This window comes from Larus michahellis, chromosome W (genome assembly GCF_964199755.1).
Source record: "Larus michahellis chromosome W, bLarMic1.1, whole genome shotgun sequence".
Lineage (NCBI taxonomy): Eukaryota > Metazoa > Chordata > Aves > Charadriiformes > Laridae > Larus > Larus michahellis.
In genome coordinates, this window is record NC_133929.1 from 24,419,367 (window position 1) to 24,437,226 (window position 17,860).

A 17,860-nucleotide genomic window follows, 5' to 3' on the forward strand; every position below is an offset into this window, starting at 1 on the left:
CTGAGAATCGGCAGTGGTACCAAAAGTATATTTAATAGTTTCTATGACCAAGTCTTAATAGGAATGTGCATTTTAAGTATAGTAATTAAGCATTAATTTTTTAAATGGATTTGATAAGGCAAGTATTTAATTTAGACAACAGGAGCATGCAAAAGGTTTCATACATCTGCTGCTTGTTAAATGATGGGTTGTACTAAAAGCTTTTCCTGGAAAAAGAGAGGAAATTCATAAGTTAATATCAGCCATAGAAAACCACTTGGAATGGTTTATATGGAAAGGATAGTGTGGGAGCACACTTCATATTTGTATAGGATTTGATTAACATTCAGATGAAAACTTGAGGAAAAATTAAGATAAATTTACACTGAAGAATTCATCATTATCCTTACTATGGATTAAATTTGCCTATAGCATAATAGGTTTTTGTTTTGCTTTGTCTCTTATCCTTTTGAAATGCCACTTACTGATTTTTGTTTTCAATCACGCAACACCAGGCAAATTTTGCGAGAGAACAGCTGCTTACAAACCTTGTTACAGCATTTGAAGTCACACAGTTTGACAATAGTCAGTAATGCATGTGGGACCCTGTGGAATCTTTCAGCACGAAATGCAAAAGATCAGGAGGCGCTGTGGGACATGGGAGCAGTGAGCATGCTCAAAAATCTCATTCACTCAAAACACAAAATGATAGCAATGGGCAGTGCTGCAGCTCTAAGAAACCTGGTGGCAAATAGGCCAGCAAAATATAAGGATGCCAACATTATGTCTCCAGGATCAAGTTTACCATCTCTTCACGTTAGAAAACAAAAGGCACTGGAAGCAGAATTAGATGCTCAGCATTTATCAGAGACTTTTGACAACATAGATAATTTAAGCCCAAAAGCATCTCACCATAATAAGCAGAGACATAAGCAAAATATATACAGTGAGTATGTTTTGGATTCCAGGGGACATGATGATGAGATTTGCAGATTAGAGAGTTTTAATACTGGACATATGACTGTACTTTCACCATATTTAAATGGTACAGTATTGCCTGGCTCCTCTTCCTCTAGTAGAGGAAACATAGAAAACTCTCAATTTGAGAAAGACAGAAGTCTCGATAAGGATGGAGCAGTAGGTTTAAATAGCTATCATCCAGCTACAGAGAATACTGGGAACTCCTCTAAGAGAATAGGAATGCAGATTACTGCTGCATCTCAGATTGCCAAAGTTATGGAAGAAGTAACAAGCATGCATATTCCGCAAGAAGACAGAAGTTCTTGTTCCACTTCTGAAATGCACTGTTTGACAGAAGACAGAAACATTCCAAGAACAGCTGCTGCCCATACTCACTCAAATACATACTTTCCTAAATCTGAGAATTCAAACAGGATATGTCCTATGCTTTATACAAAAATGGAATACAAGAGAGCTTCAAATGATAGCTTAAATAGTGTTATCAGCAGTGATGGTTATGGTAAAAGAGGCCAAATGATACCTTCCATTGAATCTTACTCGGAAGATGATGAAAGTAAATTTCATAGTTATGGTCAATACCCAGCTAACTTGGCATATAAGATACATAGTGCAAATCATATGGATGACAATGATGAAGAGCTAGACACTCCTATTAATTATAGTCTTAAATATTCAGATGAACGGTTAAATTCTGGAAGGCAAAGTCCCTCTCAGAATGAAAGATGGGCAAGGCCTAAGCATATAATAGATGATGAAATAAAACAAAATGAACAAAGGCAGTTAAGGAGCCAAAATGCAACTTATTCCATGTACACTGAAAGTGGAGATGATAAGCACATGAAATATCAGTCACCTTTTGGACAGCAAGAGTGTGTTTCTTCTTTTAGATCAAGAAGATCCAATGGTTCAGAGCAGAGCAGAGTAGGCTCAGCTCTTGGAATGAATCAGAAAGTAAACCAGTCCTTGTGCCAGGTTGATGATTATGACAATGATAAACCAACCAACTATAGTGAACACTACTCTGAGGAGGAACAACACAGAGAGGAAGAAGACAGACCAACCAATTATAGCATAAAGTACAATGAAGAGGAACATCATGTTGATCAGCCTACTGATTATAGTCTAAAATATTTAACAGAAGTTCCTCCCTCTTCTCAGAAGCCATCTTTTACTTTTTCAAACAGTTCATCAGTGCAAAGCACTAAAACTGACCATATTTCCTCAAGCTGTGGGAACATATCAAGCCCTTCAGGTAGTTCAGAGAGACAGAATCAGCTTCACCCAAGTTCTGCACAGAGTAGAAGCAGTCATGCTCAAAAGACTGCCTCATGTAAGACTCCCTCTATTAATCAGGAAACTATACAAACTTACTGTGTGGAAGATACACCAATATGTTTTTCAAGGTGTAGCTCTTTGTCATCTTTGTCATCAGCTGAAGATGAAATAGGACATGATCAATCCACACGTGTGACAGATGCTAACAACACATTGCAGATAGCAGAACTAAAGGAAAACAATGGGATTCTGTCTACAGAAAGTGCAGTAAGTGAAGTTGCATCAGCATCTCAGCACATCAGAACAAAATCTAGTATACTTCAGACTCCTAGTTTATCTACTTTTGACTCTTCTAGAAGTAAAGCTGTTGAATTTTCTTCAGGTGCCAAATCTCCCTCAAAGAGTGGTGCACATACTCCTAAAAGTCCACCAGAACATTATGTGCAGGAGAGTCCACTCATGTTTAGCAGATGTACTTCTGTAAGTTCTCTGGATAGTTTCGAAAGCCATTCAATTGCTAGTTCAGTTCAAAGTGAGCCTTGCAGTGGAATCGTAAGTGGTATTATAAGTCCCAGTGATCTTCCAGACAGCCCTGGACAAACAATGCCTCCAAGCAGAAGTAAAACTCCACCCCCTGCTCAAGGAGCTCAAATAAAGAGGGAAGTAGCTAAAGGCAAAGTACCTAATGCAGAAAAGAGAGAGTCTGTTCCTAGACAGGTAACTATAAATGAAGCTGTTCAAAGAGTTCAGTTACTGCCAGATGCTGATACATTATTACATTTTGCCACAGAAAGTACACCGGATGGATTTTCTTGCTCTTCTAGCCTAAGTGGTCTGAGTCTTGATGAACCGTTTATACAGAAAGTTGTAGAGTTAAGAATAATGCCTCCTGTACATGAAAATGAACATGGAAATGAAGCAGAACCTGAACAGACAGATGATACAAAGGATAACCAAGAGAAGAAATCAGAGAAGCCTACTGAAGCAGAAAAAGACATTATGGATGATTCTGATGATGATGATATTGAAATATTGGAAGAATGTATTATTTCTGCAATGCCAACAAAATCTTCACATAAAACCAAAAAGCCTTCTCAAGCATCTACTTCAAAAATACCTCCTCCTGTAACCATAAAGCCAAGCCAACTGCCAGTTTACAAACTTTTGCCTTCACAAACTGGATTGCAATCCCAAAAGCATGTGAGTTTTACACCTGGAGATGATATGCCACAGGTATATTTTGTTGAGGATACACCAATAAATTTTTCAACAGCTACATCTTTGAGTGACCTCACAATAGAATCACTACCAAATGAGTTGGCCAATGTAGAGAATGTGGGTACAAGGGCTGAGTCGGGGGAGTTTGAAGAGAGAGACACCATTCATACAGAAGGTATAAGTACAGATGACTCTGAGAGAGCAAAAAGCTCAACTAAGACTGCCCCAGGACTGGATGATGACAAAACAGAAGAGGGTGATATCCTGGCCGAATGTATTAACTCAGCTATGCCAAAAGGAAAAAGTCACAAACCTTTCAGAGTGAAGAAGATAATGGATCAAATTCAACAAGCATCTTTATCTGTAAGTAACAAAAATCAGTTAGAAAAGTCCATTCCCCAAAATAATGAATATAGAGCACATGTAAGAAAAAACACAGAGCCTAAAAGCTATATTAATAATGAAAGAAGCTATTCAGAGAACAGACACACAAAGAAACAGAATCTTAAAAATAATTCAAGATATTTTAATGACAAACTTCTAAATAATGAAGAGCGTGTAAAAGGAAGCTTTGCATTTGATTCCCCTCATCATTACACGCCTATTGAGGGAACTCCTTATTCTTTTTCACAGAATGATTCCCTAAGTTCTTTAGATTTTGATGATGATGATGATGATGTTGACCTTTCAAGGGAGAAGGCAGAACTGCGAAAAGGAAAAGCAAAGGAAACAGAAACGGAAGACTACAATAATATAGAACAGTCTTCAAATCAGCAACCAAGTAATGGGACACAAGTTTGTCAAAAATACCCAACAGGCAGAAACCAACCTAAAACTTTCTCTCAGTCAACTAAAGATATTCCAGACAGAGGAGCAGCTACAGATGAGAAAATGCAGAATTTTTCTATCGAAAACACACCTGTATGTTTTTCTCACAATTCATCTCTTAGTTCCCTCAGTGTTATTGATCAAGAAAACAACAACAAAGAAAGTGAACCTGCAAAACAAACTGAGGTTCCTGATTCACAGATAGAATCAAATAGACCACAGATTTCTGGTTATGCACCTAAATCATTTCATGTTGAAGATACTCCTGTATGTTTCTCTAGAAACAGCTCTCTGAGTTCTCTTAGTATTGACTCAGAAGATGATCTGTTGCAGGAATGCATTAGTTTTGCTATGCCTAAAAAGAAAAAATCTTCAAAAGTAAAGAGTGAAGCTGAAAAAAATAATTCCAGAAATATGGGTGATATACTGGCAGAAGAGTTAACACTGGATTTGAGAGAGATACAGAGGCTGGATTCAGAACATGGTTTCTCACCTGATTTGGAGAACTTTGATTGGAAAGCTATACAAGAAGGTGCAAATTTTATAGTTAGTAGCTTGCACCAAGCTGCAGATGCTGCATCACTGACTAGACAAGCTTCATCAGACTCTGACTCTATCCTTTCATTAAAATCTGGTATTTCTCTAGGCTCACCATTTCATCTTACCCCAGACCAAGAAGAAAAGCCTTTTACTAGTAATAAAGGTCCAAGAATTCTTAAACCAGGGGAGAAAAGTGCATTGGAGTATAAAAACATAGAATCTGAAAATAAGGGAATCAAAGGAGGAAAAAAAGTATATAAAAGTATAATTACAGGAAAAGCTTGTTCCAATTCAGAAGTTTCAAGCCAGTTAAAGCAACCACAGCAAACAAGTATGACTGCAATTTCATGTGGTAGGAAAATGATTCATATTCTGGGGGTTCAAAATAGTTCCTCAAGTACTAGCCCTGTTTCCAAAAAAGGTCCCCCACTAAAAAATACAAACTCCAAGAGTCCCAGTGAAGGCCAAAGTTCCTTTAGTTCTCCAAGAGGAATCAAGTCATCAGTGAAACCTGAGTCAGCTCCTGTAACTAGGCAACCATCTCAACAGAGTGGATCAAGTAAAGGACCTTCTAGATCAGGATCTAGAGACTCTACTCCTTCTAGACCTCAACAGCAGCCATTAAGCAGGCCTCTGCAATCTCCAGGCCGAAACTCAGTTTCCCCAGGAAGAAATCGTATAAGTCCTCCCAACAAATTGTCTCAGTTGACAAGGACATCATCTCCTAGTACAGCTTCAACTAAATCTTCAGGAAGAATGTTATATACAGCACCAGGCAGGCAGATGAGCCAACAAAACCTTACGAAGCAAACTGTCTTACCAAAGAGTAGCAGTGGCATTCCCAGAAGTGAGACTGCTTCAAAAGGATTAAACCAAATTCTCAATAGTGGTGGATCAAACAAAAAGGCTGAACTATCCAGAATGTCATCTACAAAATCTAGCGGAAGTGAATCTGACAGATCTGAAAGACCTGTTCTGGTTCGTCAGTCAACTTTTATTAAAGAAGCTTCAAGTCCAACTCTAAGACAGAAATCAGAAGAGTCTGCTTCATTTGAATCTCTGTCTCCCTACAGGCCAGGCTCTCCCTCTAGGTCCCAAATAGAGACTCCAGTTTTAAGTACATCTCTTCCTGATATGTCTTTATCCACTCATTTAACTGCCCAGCCTAGTGGTTGGCAAAATTTACCCCCTAATCTGAGTCCTTCTGTAGAATATGATGGGAGACCAGCAAAACATCATGACATAGCTCGTTCTCATTCTGAGAGTCCATCTAGATTACCAATAAATAGATCGGGAACATGGAAGCGTGAACATAGTAAGCATTCCTCATCACTTCCTCATGTAAGCACATGGCGAAGAACTGGAAGTTCTTCCTCAATTCTGTCAGCTTCTTCAGAATCTAGTGAAAAGGCAAAAAGTGAAGATGAAAAGCAACATGGAAATTCTGTTTCTAGACACAAACAAAGTAAAGAAAGTCAAGCACCAGCAAAATGTACTTGGAGAAAAATAAAAGAAAATGAAATTCCTCAAATAATGAATGATCCTCAGTATTCTTCCTCAGGTGCAACAAATGACTCTGATTCCAAAACTCTAATTTATCAGATGGCACCAGCTGTGTCTAAGACAGAGAATGTGTGGGTGAGGATAGAGGACTGCCCTATTAATAAACCTCGCTCTGGAAGATCCCCAACTGGAAATACTCCCCCTGTTATTGACAGTGTTTCAGAGAAAGGGAGTGTGAATGATAAAGATTCTAAAGAGATCAATGAAAAACAAAATCCAGGGAATGGAAATGTTCCTGTTCATACCATTCGTTTAGAAAATTGTCCAAACTCTTTTTTTCAGATTGGCAGTCCAGACAAGAAAGGAACAGAAGCAAAACTTGTACAGAATAATCTTATTCCTGCACCAGAAAATAATGAAAGTACTGTTAGTGAGCGTACACCATTCATTTCCAGTAGTTCAAGCAAACATAACTCCCCAAGTGGTACTGTTGCAGCAAGAGTGACTCCTTTCAACTATAGTCCAAGTCCCAGGAAGAGTAGCGCAGACAACAGTTCTGCTCGGCCATCACAAATACCAACACCAATAAATAACAGCACAAAGAAATGTGATTCAAAGACTGAAAATACAGACTCCAGTGAAACTCATAGTCCTAAACATCATTCTGGCTCTTACCTGGTGACTTCTGTATAAGTACATCAAAAAATAAATGCAATTGATGTATTATATAGAGCAGCTATTTAGAAATTTTGTTTCAAATGAAACTTTAAAAGACCGAGTATTGGCTTTATTGTTTTTATCTTTTGTAAATAGATTTGATTCTTGTTAGAGGGTCCTTGTTCTGGAAGCCATGTTTGATAGTATACTTTGTCTTCACCAGTAATATTTTGGAGGAATGCCTAATTGACAGCTTGGAATAAAATTGCTAATGCAATTATATTTGTACAGTTTGTTTATCATATTTAATTAGCATCCCACACCATGATCCTTTAGACATTGCTTGTCTTGAAATCATGAGCATTACAAATAGAGATGATACAGTCATATTGCTTTATCAATTATTTATGGATTACAGACTGACTAAACGACATCAGGGAAGACTTGGTATTATTTATTTTTAAAAGTAACTAAGTTTTAGTATTTGTGAGTCCTTCTAACACAATAATTAATCATGTGGCTGTGAAATTCACAGTATTATGGTTTCTCCTGAACAAGCTTTCCCAGCCTGCTTTTCTGCATGTATAGAACTGGTGGTTCATTTTCTGAAGTAATGATTAACATATCTGCAGTCACATAATGTGCGTAGATAGTTATGGTGTAACAATTTACACTTTCTTTGTGCTCCACAAAAAACCAGACAACTGTGTAACTGTAAAACCTTGAAAAAAATTATTTTATCTGAACTAGATTTTATCTTAAAGTAAGTAGATTTTTTTTGCTATGCTGTAACTTGTTATATATTCTGGTACTTGAGGTGAGGTGGCTGTTCTTCTATTAATGAGATATGAGTGATATCTCAACAGAGACTAAAATGAACATTTCAGAATAAATTATTACTATATGTAAATTCTATATGTTACTTCTGCATTACATAAAACCACAGTATTTTATTTTGAGATGTCACCTTATAATGTGTTGTATAATGCACTTACACTTAAGACCTGATCCAGCAGAAACTTGCATCTCCAATATTCACTCTTCTTTATCACCAACAAATGGATGTTGTAGGATGCTTATAACCACTGCAGGATCAGGCCCTAGGTCTTCTTACTATATTTGTAAATGAGACAGTTTCACACATCTCAGGAGCATAACAAGGCTAAAAGCTTTAAATCCAGAAGCCAAGCAGTATAATTGTTTTCATGACTGCAAGTCTGAAACAATATCAGATTTTTTTTTTAATATTTTGTTTTATAAATATTACTTTTAATTGGGGAAAATAATGTAGAATGTGAAATAGTGACTATAAGATGAAACTTTAATTCTATTTGAAATCTTAATGCAGTATTTAATTTTTTTAAAATATGATCAAGGGAAAATATTGCAAAAATCCTATGACAAGAAATTCCTTATCATAGTAGAAAAAGTTTTATATGGAAACCAGGACATTTGCTGCCTCAAGCCTTTTTGATGTCAATATGGTTTATGCTAAAACCTTAAAAAATATAGCCTGAATTTAGATGAGATTTGGTTCAAGGTAGAAATGCTTAGGATAGAACATAACATTTGCCATTTTGTGCATGATTGAATGAACTATGAAATGGTATCTCAGTTTTATTGTATCTTAACTTGACTATTCTAAAGTTAGCATTCTAAATAATTGGTAATCAGGATTCAAAATGCCCTGATTTCAGGAAGCATTGAAATAGAGCAATTTGACTTTATGGTATCTTTTACACAGTTGCAGACTGTATCACTGCTGTGGCTTTTGTACTTCATCTGATTTTGAAATGAATCTATTTTTATCTTGAATTCAGCATATGTCATACACTGTTTATGAACAGAAATGAGATACTATCAGCAGACAGAAATCAATTTAGATCAGTTTAAAAGCCAATACCAAAATATCTTTTTTGAAGAAGTGGTATCTTATTTGCTCTTTTGTTCTTTGTCTCCCATCAAATTTGCTTATAGACGTGCCATACTTCTGTATGATCTGGTGAATTTGTAAATAAACAGCACTCCTCATGTTAGCATTTAAAATATTTTCTATATAGTAGCCCTCACAAAACCTTTGATATGAATGTTATTGTCCTTTTAAAGATGAAATAGAGATAGAGAGAGATTATGCAATTTGTTCAAAGTCAAGACTTCGCATTGGAGTAAAATACAGAACACCATCCCTGTGTTTAAAATGCAAGAAAATTCTTCTTATAAATGATGTGATATTTTTTGTGCTGAGTTAACTATTCATTTGAAGGTATACCACATAATCCAGGATTGTCAGTTGACATCAACTTTACATCTACATCCTGTTGATTTAAGAGTTTAAAGGTAAATTGAATCCATATAAAGAAATTCTGATTTCAGTTTTATAACTAAATAATTGTATGTGTATCAAACACCAGAATGTCTTTGAAAATTATAATGGCTTCTCTAGGTAGTCTTGGAGGTAGTTCATGATCATTATAATTGAGAAGTTTCTCTTAATATCCTCATTGCTAGCCTACATTTGTAGCAAAGGTAAGTAAGATAAACTTTCCAACTATAAGGGTAGTGAAACACTAAAATACGCTTCCCATGGAAGTTGTTAAATTTTTATTATAGAAGTTTTAAGAAGAGGTTTAGCAAACATCTCTCTGGGATGGACTTTAATATATTTCATATTGCCTGTATGTAGACAGATGGGCTTAGGTGACCTTCTGAAATCCCTTCCAGACCTACATTTCTCTGATTCTATATCTAAAATGCTTAGTACCCATTAAGAGCCTTTTTGAATATTTAAGGACATCCATGATGTTTCATTTATTTTAGTGATTAGGATACAAAGTTATGTTCTAAGCTTAACTATAAAAATGGATGCTGGAAATGCAAAATCAGAAAAATGGAAAATGGCTGTAAGTAATATATTTGGTTCTTAGATTTTGTTAATGATGCCTAAGATTAATGATAGCCATATTTGGTTCATGCTGCTAAAGATTTACTCTTTTTCCTTGGTTTTATTTCTATGAAGTCACTACAGCAGGTAACAGGACATTATTTATGTCAAGTCAAAAGGAGGAAAAGCAAGGAGCTAAGGAAACCAAGACTCATTTTACTGTTCTTCTGAGATGTGCTGCCTTTATTTCTCTAGATTTTGGTAGAACTTTTGTGATTTGTATGTAGACCTTTAGTTGTCCTTGCCATTTGCAGTACATATCAAACTTGTACTTGAAAATCAGTTTACACTGAAAATATATTCATAAAGCTGATTTCAGACTGACAACTTTGTCCTCTTGTGAAAACTGGAAACCTGACCTCCCCACAAAATTCTAATTAGTTCATTGTTTTAAGTGTACATTCATTTTAGCTTCTCTCTGGAAGTTACATAAGTGTGCCGTAGTAAGGTTATTGCTCAATTTCTGTGAAAGCTCTTCTGACTAAATATTGCAGACTTGAAAAGGGAACTAAACTATTTACATTTTTCATGTGCAGTTCTCTATCAGAATATTTCCCCCAGTGAAAGCTTAAAGATAATTCTCAAAACTCTTTGTCAGAGATGCCAGCTTAGATGCCAGGATTTCCTGACATGACTGGAATATTGTTTCAAGCAAGACTTGGCTTCAGAATACAAATATAATTTATACTGTATTCTTCAATGTGAACTATCTCTGATGGCTTTGGGGAAGTTAATTGTTGTGTCTTGGGCAAAGGGGAAAAAAGGAAATTGATAATTTCAGAGACTGTCAGCCATACTTCCCCATATACTTTCATATCTTCCTCAATAAACTGCATAAGCTGCATAGGAAGGAGAATAACATTTGTCCACAAATTAATGAGATTTTATTTCGAAAGTATACCAGTAGGCCATGAAACTTATGTATGCTAATCTGACAGCTGAATTCTTTGATCTTCACTTCAGAATATTTCCTAGCTGTCTGTCTGTCCACCCCCTCAGTCAGAGGTAAGAGAAATGGGGATAGCAAGAAGATAATGAGCAGTTTATTAATAGATGTCTTCATTCTTTTTTAAGGGTAAAGACTGCATGTTATTTATGAACTGAAGTAACAGCTTGCACTGTTGAAAGGAGAAGTTTCCTTATCCGTTCCCATGCTCTTGGCTGCTCCTGCAGTCTGGCACTCATCCAACCCTTCAGTGGGCCAATTCACCTCTTACCTGGCAGAACTGGCAGGGGAATAAGATTAGTGCTGCTTTACTACTGTGAATCGGATCAGTGCAGGGTCAGGCAAGTGCTGCCTGAGCCAGCAGAAAGGAGAAGATTGCAAATAGCTAGGACTGGTGGGAGGAGAGGGTGGGATAGCTTCCTTTATGGGTGGTGAGTGTTATATTAGATCAAACCATTACATGAAATTTTAAACTGGTATGCCAAGTTTCAGAACTGTTCTTTGCCCTTTTTGAGACAGCAAAACCAAATTACATCCAATAAAAAGATTTACTGCAACTAGTTGTTTTCTCAAACAGGCTTGAAGGGGGAAAAACATATCCCTTTCCTAATGAAGACAGTACTACTTGTAGGGATGATTGGGAAAATGTTTAGGTGAACTCAGAAGCTCTTGTATTCTCTTTTTACTAGATGCCTCCCAAACTTTTTTCTCACCTAGCTCTCATTAAATAATATGAACAGCCACAAAAGCGTCTCTAGAATCCCATGTAGACTTCCACCTAAACATAACCTCATATACCTACTGTAATGTCTTGCAGTCTCATCCACCCGACAGCTTTTTTCTTGATGAGATGTGTGATCTAAATAAAGCTGTGAATTAGAAGTGAATTGTTAGTCAATAAGCAGCCTGACTTCCTCCACATGCTTATAACTCTGAGGACTTTCTTGATACCAAATCACCCAAATGTGTTCACTCTTTGCTTCCACAGCCATCTCCTTTGCACTTTTAAGTATAACCAGAAACAATGCTTATGCTTCTTTTTCATTTCAAATCACATTAGAACCTTCATCCCTGCTTCATAGTTTCCTGTATGCAGAATAACAGGTTGTATCTGTAAATGTGTTTATAGAGAATGTTAATGTAGTTAAGGTTGAGTTTTTGGTCAAAGTGGTAAGTTGATTGGTTATGCGTTGTGTTTGGTTACATATTGGAGGTGCAAGGGAATTTGGTGTGGGGTTGAAGAGCTTAAGAGCTTACAACAGTACTGTAGATGTTTGAATGAATTGGTAATGTCCAGATGAATATAAGGTGTGGTTTTAATATCTAGGTTTTCTGCTGTCAACTTTCAGTCTACCAGATGTGCTGTTTACTTATTGGAAGACTGGTTAATGGTTCCCTAGCAAAGTTTTGCAAGCAATCTATTTTTCATGAAATTTCCAAACAGTTCTGGGTTTATGTATTTTCTGTCACTTCAAGATTTGAGGAAACGCTTCTAATTTTGCTGTTTGTGCAAGCATCCTTTGCCTGAGTGGCTGTGGAATTGCAATTAGGATATTATGAAGATTTAGAGGGAGCTTGTTCACTCAGTGAAATGCACTTCTGTCCAGAGTACAAGCCCAAGACCTACATACAAACTGAATATCTCTTATGCCCTACTTTTTGGTAGGATTTAAGATGCATAAAGCTTGTGCTGGTTCTCTGCAAATAATTAAATCATCATCCTCTGAGTTTGGATGCATTTTCCCACCTGCAAATGTTGTTTAACAACTCAGCCCACAATTCTTTCCTTTGGTTTTGTTGTTTGCTTCTTCCTGAGATACATTACTGTTTATATCCTAACTCTGTAATTAATTCTTCTTTCAACTATTATAATGTATTTTGCTTCACAGTATACTAATTCTGAATTTAGTTTTGCTATGCATAACATTTATTACTTGCAGTGTTATATAAAATTTCCTCTTGATTGAACCTTGTCATTCTTTTCTTGGCTACTACTAAAAGTTACGTGTCATTTTGCTGTGTTAAAATACAATTTAATTAAAAAGGAAGTTGCTGTTAAGGTTTTTAGGCAATGATAGAGCATACTAATGTCTCAAAAACCCTTTCCGTTTCATTTTGGTCATAGTCACAAGTTTCATGTTAACAAAAAGTGGAAAAAAGACATAGAGAAACATAGAATTCATCATTAGAGCTCTCTGTTCTTTTGCATGTTTCATTTTAAAATGAACTAACAGAATAAAATCTAGTTCCAACATGATGTAAGTCCATAATCTCTCTCCATTATTTACAAGATGTTCCCAAGAGATCTTATTTCATTATGACTTTTAAGCACAGTAGAGACTCAGTTAACTCCTAAGTCTTTCTTTTACATAATGAATGCAATTCTTTAGTCCCTAATTAGACACTATTAAGGGACCTAGATTAGTTGGATTCCCAACATGCACACACACATTTATATACACATGCATATTTTGCACTCTTTTGTTCACTTTAGGCTTTGACATATAGTTAGAAGCATTTAAATGAAGAAAAGATGCAGTTAGTAAGATCCTAAGTTTCCTAATACATGTAACTTCATAATTTAGAAGATGAGTTCTGATTTCGGGATTAATAAGCTTGGTTGACTGATTAGCTGGTACTTTATTTTTGAAGTGTTCTAGAGAAAAAAAAATATATGATATATGATATATATAATAAAGGAAATTCCCTTACTAGTAATTTTTAAAAAGCTAGATTACATTTCATAGCCAGAATATACAAAAGGCATTATTGCTATCGTCTGCTGTTTAAAGTCAATAAGGATTAAAATACCTGGGATATTTTGACTGATTACATTTAATACAAATTAGCTTATGGCTAATTCTGTCCCTTCTCCTAACAATCCTCTTTGTAAAATAGCATATGGGGGGGGCAGTTTGGATATACAATAAACAGAATTCAGATTTGCTTGTTCATCTCATCTCATCTAGATTGTTACTAAGGTCTGCGTTGGCAGATACTTTATATAGAAGTACCTAGGGAAGATCAAGAAGGTAGATTAAGCCATAATATGAATGGCTAGAAACTTCACATTTTTTATCTGGTTTTTGTTGGTGTTTTTTTTTTATTGGATGATGAGAGTTGTCACCTTTTTTCTTAGAATAATCGTGATAGATTATTTGATGCTTTTAGGTGTGTTTAAAGTAATTTGGAAGCTTTTCAGAGAGAAATCCCCTAGCTTAAGTGAATGCTATGAGTTCAGTGCAAATACTGTATTATCGTGTCACATATACATGTGGATGACTGATGGTTCCTTTTGGTCTTGCAAACTGACTTTACAGTTGTGATTTTATACAGCTGTCAACTGTTCTACGAGGCAAAAAAGGAAGTCCAAAGGGCAACTGAGTGTAAAACTGAAACCTCTACTTTTTTCCCAGTCACATATTCTTTTAAATAGCAAGGAATTAGAGATGAGTAGTGTAAGGGACGGACTGTAAATTCCCTGACGAGAGGCAGAAGCCTTCAATGGAATGCCTCAAACACTCGCAAGGAAATAAATAATGCAGGCCTGGCCTTCAAAGAACTGATAAGGCTCACACTTCTGGCGCCTGAAAGTGTGGGAGAACTGTCTTGTGAAGACGGGATAGTTCTGCCACTCGTGTGGTGAGCTTGCTAGTTCTCAGTTCTCAAGGCCATTGTGTCCGATGAGTGACCTTTGCTTCATTATCCGGGAAATGCATATGAAAGCGCACACCCCTGCATATGCTAATGAAGATTATAGAGATCATGCTAAACATGTATGACTATGGCACTCGTCTCTCCACCCAAATCATGCTACACATCACCTGGGAGAAGGGAGAAACCTGAGACCAGGCTGTCCTCGGCAAGGGGGGTGGACCATGCTCATTCAGCAAACATAAGTGCCCCTAGAGAGGGGAACAAAGAGGAAACAAAAGAAGAAGATAGTGCCTGGGAAGATTCTTCCTAAGAAAGAAGACCGTACCTGGGAAGATTTTTCCAAGGAAGAAGAAGATTATGCCTGGGAAGATTTCCTGAAAAAGACACTGGAACCAGGACCAGTGATCTCTTTATCTCTGTCTTTTTCTCTGTTTTTTCCTTTCTCTATCCCTTGGTTTCTCTTTTCTCTTAGAACTGTTAAGTAACAGTTAGAGTTGTTAAGTAACAACCTTAAGTACTGCTTGCCATAAGTTGTCCTATACCTGTTGTTAAGTAACACAATGCATACCTCACTGTTTGCCATAATTTGTTATATACCTAACCAATTATCGTGGACTTGTTAAGACCTATACTAATCATTTTGGGAAACTAATAAATGTTTCTGTATGGACCTTGAGATTTATGTCACCTTAGTCTGCGCCGTGGAGAATTTACAAATCTGAAGTCGCTTACCCCCCCTCTTTCCTGAGAGTGGGTCGTGACAGGTAGAAATCCCTTTTTCTTGTATTTGCATTGTGCCAGTTCTGTTGCCAGTTAAACAGGGATTTGGATAGAGTCCATTGGCAGTGTGGTCCATGCTAGTCTCCTCCATATGTCAGTGAAATAGTGTATATAGTGTCTGCTGTATTTTCTAAATCACTTCATGTAAGTCAAGGCTTGGGTCTGTTTAAAAAAGTTTTAAAAGACAAGCCATTAATCCACATATCTTGGTATTAAGAAGTCACATGGATTCAAAAAAAAGTGAAAAAATGGCATGCAATTATCAAATATAACAACATTAAAGACAAATATACAAAAGGTTTTTCAGGCTGAGGAGACTGAGAGCAAAATTAATATGTAATGACAGTACTGGACCACTCACAAATTGCAGCTGTGTTTGCTGCCATCTTTAATGTAATGTCAGAGCAGCATTTCTCATGTTGTTGTCCAATGGCACTCCATTATGCACAAGAAAGTGGTATACAAAGTAAATTAGAAATTAAAAAAAAATACAGAAATCTAAGGAAAAAACTGCAGGGTAAAGAAGCAAGTGGAAGGCTCACTGGATGTGGAAGGCCAGTCAATGGATGATGTGGATGATGGTCCATCTTCACCAGAGGTGTTGCCAAGGTCAGAAAGGCCTACCCCCCTGTATCATGACCACCTCGATGAGGAAGAAAAGATGGGTTATAGTTATAGGTGACTCCCTTCTGAGGGGAACAGAGGGTCCAATATGCCAGACAGACTCTCCTCTTAGGGAAGTCTGCTGCCTCCCTGGGGCCTGGGTTAAGGATATCACTAAGAAACTCCCTAGCTCTTCCATGTGGGTGTTGATAAAGGTGCAACACATAGTCCAAGGGCAATCAAAAGAGACTTCAGGGCCTTGGGATGGTTGGTAAGGGAATCTGGAACACAGGTAATTTTTTCCTCTCTCTTTCCAGTTGTGGGCAGCGACACTGGAAGAAACACACAGGCCAAGTCTATTAATACATGGTTCCATGGCTGGTGTCACCTCCAGAATTTCAGGTTTTTCGATAATGGGATGGTCTACACAGCACCAGGCTTGCTGGCGTTGGATGGGATTCACCTTTCTCAAAGGGGAAAGAGGGTCTTTGGTCACAAGCTAGCAGGACTCATTGACAAAGCTTTAAACTAGACTTGAAGGGGGAGGGGGATAATATCAGGCTCGCCCATGACAAGCTGTGGGACAACACACCAAGGTTAGAGGGACATGGTGCTAGTGAGGGCCCTCAGCCTGTTGCTCTGAGACTTGCTGGGTACACTGGAGGACATTTGAAGTCCTACGGAGATGAGCCAGCGGCTCCTGAGGTAATAGGAGCCAACAGGGAAACACCAGAGCAATACCTCAAGGGAATTAAGGTGCGTTCCTCCAAGAAGTTGACACGGCCAATAGCTCAGCTGAAGTGCCTCTACACGAATGCACACAGCATGGGCAACAAACAGGAGGAGTTGGAAGCTGCTAGAAAGCTATGACCTAGTTGCCATTACTGAAACTTGGTGGGACGAATCCCATGACTGGAGTGCGGCTATTGATGGATACAGGCTGTTCAGAAGGGACAGGCGAGGAAGGAGGGGTGGAGAGGTTGCCCTCTACGTCAAGAAATGGCTAGAGTGTGAAGAGCTGTCTCTGAAGAATAGTCACAAGCAGGTTGAAAGCTTATGGGTAAAAATCAGAGACTGAGGCAACAAAGAGAACCTTGTGGTTGGTGTCTACTACAGGCCACCCAATCAAGGGGAGCCTATTGACGAAGCCTTCTTACTCCAGCTACAGGAGGCATCATGCTCACAGGCTCTCATCTTACTGGGAGACTTCAACCACCCCAACATCTGCTGGAAAAGTAGCACGGTGAGCTGTAGACAATTCAGGAGACTCCTGGAGTGCATCAAGGATAACTTCTTAAGCCAGGTAATAGACACCCCTAACAAAGAGGATGTGATACTGGACCTGATGGTCACCAACACAAGTGAGATCATCGGTGACATCAAGACTGGAGGCAGCCTGGGCTGCAGTGATCATGCACTGGTGGAGTTCACGGTCCTGAGGGATATGTGTCAGACAGAGAGTGTAGTCAGGACCCTGAATTTTAGGAAAGCAAACTTCCACCTCTTCAAGGAGTTAGTCAATAGGACCCCCTGGGAAAATGCCCCCAGGGACAAGGGAGCAGAACAGAGCTGGCAGACCTTTAAGGATGCTTTCCATAGAGCACAAGAGCTCTTGATCCCCAGGTGTAAGAAATCAGGAAAGGAAGGCAAGAAACTGGCATGGATAAGTCAAGACCTTCTGGTCAAACTAAAGGGCAAGAAGGAAATGCACAGGCAGTGGAAGCAGGGACAGGCATCCTGGGAAGAGTATAGGGATGCTGCCCGGTTGTGTAGGGATGGGGTCAGGACAGCCAATGCACAGATGGAGCTGAACTTGGCAAGACATGCAAAGAATAACAAGAAGGGCTTCTAGAGGTATGTCAGCCAGAAAAGGAAGGTCAAAGAAAGCGTACCCTCCCTGATGACCAAGACTGGCAAACTGGTAACAGGAAGAGAAGGCTGAGGTACTCAAC

The 17,860-nt window shown here is 37.9% G+C and overlaps 1 protein-coding gene across 13 annotated transcripts in view; it reads left to right on the top strand.

The window, feature by feature from the left end:
• LOC141735603 (adenomatous polyposis coli protein-like) overlaps positions 1-16,150 on the top strand; it is a 159,817-nt gene extending 143,667 nt beyond the window's left edge. For all 13 annotated transcript variants that reach the window (XM_074568649.1, XM_074568655.1, XM_074568656.1 and 10 more), the window contains one exon: positions 495-16,150. In XM_074568649.1, coding sequence (XP_074424750.1) covers positions 495-7,017 — 6,523 coding nt within the window. In that variant the 3' untranslated portion in view covers positions 7,018-16,150. The remainder of the gene's footprint in view (positions 1-494) is intronic.
• Positions 16,151-17,860: the final 1,710 nt, after the last annotated feature.